The 6,205-nt window shown below is 27.9% G+C and overlaps 2 protein-coding genes across 2 annotated transcripts in view; both read left to right on the top strand.

Moving 5' to 3' along the window:
- Positions 1–745: 745 nt before the first annotated feature.
- Positions 746–1,456, top strand: LOC107468526 (putative receptor-like protein kinase At3g46340). The gene is made up of 3 exons (XM_052255886.1): positions 746–983; positions 1,139–1,210; positions 1,312–1,456. The coding sequence occupies exons 1-3, from the start codon at positions 856–858 to the stop codon at positions 1,385–1,387; spliced, it is 276 nt and encodes a 91-aa protein (XP_052111846.1). The 5' UTR covers positions 746–855; the 3' UTR covers positions 1,388–1,456.
- A 944-nt stretch (positions 1,457–2,400) lies between these two features.
- Positions 2,401–6,205, top strand: part of LOC107468751 ((3S,6E)-nerolidol synthase 1) — a 4,594-nt gene continuing 789 nt past the window's right edge. Inside the window, exons 1-5 of the mRNA XM_016088112.3 lie at positions 2,401–2,833; positions 4,005–4,413; positions 4,683–4,901; positions 5,004–5,142; positions 5,627–5,875. Coding sequence (XP_015943598.3) covers positions 2,422–2,833; positions 4,005–4,413; positions 4,683–4,901; positions 5,004–5,142; positions 5,627–5,875 — 1,428 coding nt within the window. The 5' untranslated portion in view covers positions 2,401–2,421. The remainder of the gene's footprint in view (positions 2,834–4,004; positions 4,414–4,682; positions 4,902–5,003; positions 5,143–5,626; positions 5,876–6,205) is intronic.

Raw genomic sequence — 6,205 nt, 5'->3', positions numbered from 1 at the left:
AAAAATTATATTAATAATTAAGTGATGATAAAAAATAATAAATTTTAATAATTTTTTAATATTTATTTTATTTTATATTGCTAATTGATTTTAGTATATACATAATATAATTGTTACATTAATATTAAATGTTTTAGGTTTTTATAGATAAATATGTGAGTTATTTTAGTGGTTAAATTTTGGTATATCATATTGATGAACAAAAAGTATAAATTCTTCCATGTTAATTATATTTTTTCATATATAAATAAAAGTCTATATAAACTATGGGGTAGAATTATTTTAATTAACACATTCATTTAAAATTTTTAAATGACTTTTACTTTTTCTGAGGTTAGAATAAATGAATATTTGGATGAGCATGTTAAACAATACATTAATTTATGTATATAAATTTAATTCTAATACACTTATTGACATTGTAAAATAAATTTTTTATGTATATTCAATTACATAATGTTACATCACTAAAAATAATTATTTTATATATTAATCGCGTGAATAGTCATTTAAAGGAAGTAAAGAACAAATATAATTAAATGACTAGTTGGGCTATAAAATATTTTACACTATTAATATATTAAAATTAATAACTATATTATATATACATCAAAATCAGCTACTAAAATTAACTACTAGTATAAAATACATATTGAAATATAAATACGCATTAAAAATAAATTAAACCACACATATATTTATATATAAATATATTAGTGGCTGATTTTAGTGTACGAATAACATTTTTGTAAAACTAAACTAAATAATTTATAACTTGGGTTTTAAGGAAGGTTTAAGAAATTGTTTAACTTAATTAATTAGGATGGTGAATTGTGTTTATTATTAGTTGGTGGTATGAAGGACATCAAAAGTGCGTACCAGATATCTAGGTTAAGTTGGCAAGGAGATCCATGTCTTCCAGATCAATTTGCATGGGAGGGTCTCACTTGCAACTATCAAACCAATCCAAGGATCACGTCATTGTAAGTACTAATAAGCTAATATTAATGTCAAATTAATTAAGCCATTGCTTGATTGTATGCACCATCATCATCGTCATGTTCATTTTTATCTTGCAATTTATTTCAACTTAAATGTATGGGTTGGTTGCCGAATTATATTATGAATTATAATATAGGAATCTGAGCTCAAGCAAACTGAGAGGGAAGATAAATTCATCATTCTCATGTCTCACGGAACTAGAATACTTGTAAGCAGTGATAACCTATAATCGTGGCTGATTAATGTTGTGTTAATAAGTTGAAGTATGCCACTTATTTTTACCAATAAATTTATGTGTTCATGTTTCAGGGATTTATCTAATAACGAGTTGGAAGGATCTCTGCCTGAATTTTTGGGAGATCTGTCAAAGTTAAAAGTTCTGTAAGTTCAACTAAAATCTTAATTTTTTATTTAACTTTGCCAGTTTTATGGTGATTATGCTTTTATATTAACAATCAATTAATAATATTCTTTAAATTAAAACCGACCACTATGATAAAAGAGTCTAGTTGCGGCAGAAATAATACAAATATCCAACTACAAGAATAATATAAAAACATTCACAACACAATATGGTAGCAACTGTAAATAAGCAAACATAGCAAGTAAAACAATAATAAAAATACCGAAATTTTAATGTGAAAAATCTCCAATTATGAGAGGTAAAAATTACGAATCATCAAGACCAATAAAATAGTTCCACTATAATCAAATGAGGTACAAGAGAGTCTCAAACAAAGCACAAAAATGTGCATATAACCAGTCAAAACATCAAAGCACCAAAGCTCACAAATAAGAAGCAAGAAGATCAAATATACCCAAAAAAACAGAGCTAATGTCGAAGCCAATTTCTCTCTCTGCAGACCTCCAATTAAAATCTCCACCGTTCAGAATGAAGAACAAGATGATAGGAATATGCAGTTTAAATTTCAAGCCGATCCAACGGTGAACAACTGAGAAACTGCCATTTGAAATTTGCTGCTTTGGACAAAAACGGGAATTCTGTTTTTCCCTTTCTTTCTCTCTTTTGTGGCTACTCTCTATCACTCTCAATAACCCTCAAAAACTGAATTAGGGTTGTGACACTAGGATGCAAGAATACACCCCCAAAATGTTGGGCTTGGGCCTCACAAAGGAGAGAAAAAAACCCAACAAATATCTATATATTAATATACAGTAATTTGTAGCAAATTGTCTTATAAATAAATAATTAGTTATTTTCTTTAACATATTATTCAATTATAAAAGTTTCAAGTTTTGTCTATCAGTTCATGATTACAATATGTTAGTGGAGGTATGTAGGGTCGCAATGATGGAATGTAGGAGAGAAAGGAAAGTGGTTATAGGGTCCTTTAAATACCTGCATGAATCATGTTATTATTCAAATCCAATCCCTACCATCATAACCAATTGTGTGCCATGGCCCTCCATTATTCAAAATGGTGTTTCCCAACATCTTTCAAAAAGCCTCATTATGTTGCAACAAAGGCACATCTTTCTCATGCTAACCAATGGAACATTCTTCAGCAAAACCAAAGAACTGTTTTTCAGGATGATATAAGCATTAATCATGCACAGAAACTGATGGAACTGAAGCATGCACTACTTAGTGAAAATAATAATTCACTGCAAGGAATGCAAATGATTGATGCAATGCAGCGTCTAAATGTTGATTACCACTTTCAAGAGGAAATTCATTCATTCTTACAGAGGGACTATGTCGTCATTTCCACCACTTTTGGTCATGGGGGTGCCTTTGCCCACCATCATCTTCATCACCTTGCTCTCTCCTTTCGTCTCTTCAGACAACAAGGTCACTTTGTGCCTCCAGGTATGCTAATTATTCATCTTTTTTCTTCAAATGTTTTCTTAACATTTATCTTATTTATTAATAATACATTTAATTTTACGTAAAATTAATAGTTAGAAATTAACGGATAATTTAATTAAAAAAATCAAATTATATATTTAATAAAAAAAAGTCCGGAAGGCATATTTTTATTAAAATTTAGTCAACATTTAATCATTAAAAGAAAAAACGAGTAAGATCATCTCCAATAAAGAATTCATCTCCGTTCTTGTTTATGACTCACCTATTATAAAAGGTAACTCCACATCAACTTTTGTGTCATAATTTGTAAATAGAAACTCAAAATATCTCTCTCTTCTCCATTAGGAGAAACTAACTTTAGTCCTTGTTGTGGTTTTACTTAATTAATTAATTAAAATACTTAAAATAAATATAATTAATTTTTCGTATTTAATTTATAAATAATTATAATATTTAATTATATGCGTAAAGTTAAATAAGTTGGTATATAATAAGATAAAGATCAGTCATTTATTGATAACATATTATGCTTAATTTAAGTGCCACATGTTAGAATATGATTGATTAAAATAAAAATAAACTAAATCTCTCTGATCAAGGCTTTGCTTGCTTTGAAAAATGTGCTGAAATTCATGTTTATATTGTTCTAACGGTTGGTCTTCATTTTTTGTCAGACAAACTGTAAACGGGTCCCATAAACGGATCTTTCATTTATTTATCGTTGGAGATGCTCTAATCCTACATCATTAGATATCATCTCACATCATTAAAAATATTAATAATGATTAATTGATAACTACACATCACAAATTCTACTAATCTGTTAGCACTTCTCATTTAATAATTCTCAATTATTAATTCTACATAAAAATAACTAAAAATAAATGTATATAAATTTTTATCATATTTATCTTTTTCAAAAAATTTGTTATATATGTATACGTATGCATATATGATTTATTTATAGATAATTATTCACATTAAGTTGTTTAATTTTCATACAACTTCATATACATGTGTCCAATAATTTGAGAATAGTTAAATTTAATTAAACATATTAAATTATTTAATAGTTCTTAATTATCCTTTTTCTATAAGGATAACTTCGCATGATCACTCCTCTTATTTGTACTTTATTTGATCATGATCAATGGAAATTAAACATCCGCAGAGGTGTTTGAAAAGTTCAGAGACAAGGAAGGAAAATTCAGGCAAGAACTATTAGTAGGAGGAGGAGGAGACATCGTGAAGGGAATGATGGAATTATATGAAGCCTCACAAATAAGCATAAAGGGAGAAGACATGCTAGATGAAGCTGGAGAATTCAGTTGCAAGTTCTTGAAGGAAAGGTTGGCTTACCTTGACAATGATGATGATGAAGCCAAGTTTGTGAGGAGCACTATTGAAAACCCTTTCCACAAAAGCTTGCCAATGTTCACTGCCAGAGATTTCTTAAGAAATTTTCATGGTGGCATGAATAATAATAATAATGAATGGTTTGGTTCCTTAAAAGCACTTGCAAAGATGGATTTCACTTTGTTGCAACGCTTACACCAGCAGGAAATCATTCAAATCTCTAAGTAAGTGTGCTAGTTTGATTATTTTGGAATGTTCGTTATTTTTATGATTATTAAAAATAAATATATAATCTTAAGGTGGAAACTCAGATTCAGTAGATTTCTCGTAAAGTTGATAAATGAGAGCCATTAGATGATTTAATTGATTTGACTAAATTTTCATCTAACGACTCTTAGCTATCAATTTCACGTAAAGTCGACTGGACCTGATTTTCACCTAATCTTAAATATTCATAATAAAATAAAAATATAATATTCTTTTTCATGTACAGATGGTGGACAAAACTTGGTTTACCCAATGAGTTACAGTATGCAAGAAATCAACCATTGAAATGGTACATTTGGTCGTTGGCATGCCTCTCAGATCCTAATTTCTCAGAAGAGAGGATTGATCTAACTAAATCAATCTCTTTCATATACATAATAGATGACATTTTCGATGTGTATGGGACTTTAGATGAACTCACTCTTTTCACTGATGTTGTTTCTAGGTACATATGTTTCACTAATTACATATATATATTATTGAAAGATAACTATGAAACCAAAAATTATGGTTTGTTTAATTTATTGCTTAATATATAATAATGCAGATGGGATGTTACAGTTGCTGATGAGTTACCAGATTACATGAGAATATGCTTTAGGGTCCTCTATGATCTTACTAATGAAATCAGCTTCAAGATCTACCAAAAACATGGATGGGATGCCAACAATTTTCTTAGAAACGCAGTAAAATTAATTTCTTTTTTTACTTTATCCTTTATTATATTATTTTCTCTTCTATTAATATATAATAGTTATATCTGTAACACATTTTTAAAATATTTTTTTAAAGATTAATAAAAATTAAATTTTAAACTTTTAAATTATAAAAGTTCTAAGATCATATTATAAAATAAATTCTTTTAAAGTTGATAAAAAAAACACACACATGAATTGTTGTATCTACATCATTATTATTTATCATTATCACGTTTTTTTATATATATTCTCTTGAAATTGACGGTACATGTTGACAAACCAGGTGTACCATGCATCCATCACCAATCTTTTAAATGCGTAGAAGAAAATAAAAAGTGACATATAAATAGAACAAAGTATATATTGTACGTTTAAAAGAAATTAGAAATAACAAAAAAATATGTTATTATTATTATTATTACAGAATGTGGACTTAAGGGATTATATATATATCCAATAATTTTTGGTGCAGTGGAAGAGATTGTGCAAAGCCTTCTTAGTTGAAGCAAAATGGTTTGCTTCAGGGAAGAGTCCAAGTTCTGAAGAGTACTTGAAAAATGGAATAATAAGCTGTGGGGTGCATATTGTGCTGGTTCACATTTTCTTTATGTTGGGTGAAGGATTGAGCAGTGAAAATGTTAAAATCATAGACGGAATCCCAGATATAATTTCTTCTTCGGCAACTATTCTTCGGCTTTGGGATGATTTGGGAAATGCTGAGGTAGGTACAGATATTTTTTGTAATAACGCCACATATATATATAATAATTAATTTGGCAAGCAATCGTATACACATACAGTCACTACTTTATAGCCACAAAAAATTCTTCATCCAAGAAAAATTATATTCATATATACAATCTGTGAAGAAAAAAAAAATCCGGCACGAGTAAGGTTTAGTTTGGGTAATCAGTCTAATTAAACTCTTTTTAAAAAAATAGTTTAAATAATAAATATTTATATTAAAAATAATTTATAAATAAATTATTTTATATTTGACTTTTAATTCTAAAAATACTTATTTTAAAAGAAATGTGACAAAAAAATTTTA

Source organism: Arachis duranensis, chromosome 10, assembly GCF_000817695.3.
Source record: "Arachis duranensis cultivar V14167 chromosome 10, aradu.V14167.gnm2.J7QH, whole genome shotgun sequence".
NCBI classification, from domain to species: Eukaryota; Viridiplantae; Streptophyta; class Magnoliopsida; order Fabales; family Fabaceae; genus Arachis; species Arachis duranensis.
Note: the sequence above shows the minus strand (reverse complement) of the source record. Positions and strands in the feature narration are given on the sequence as shown.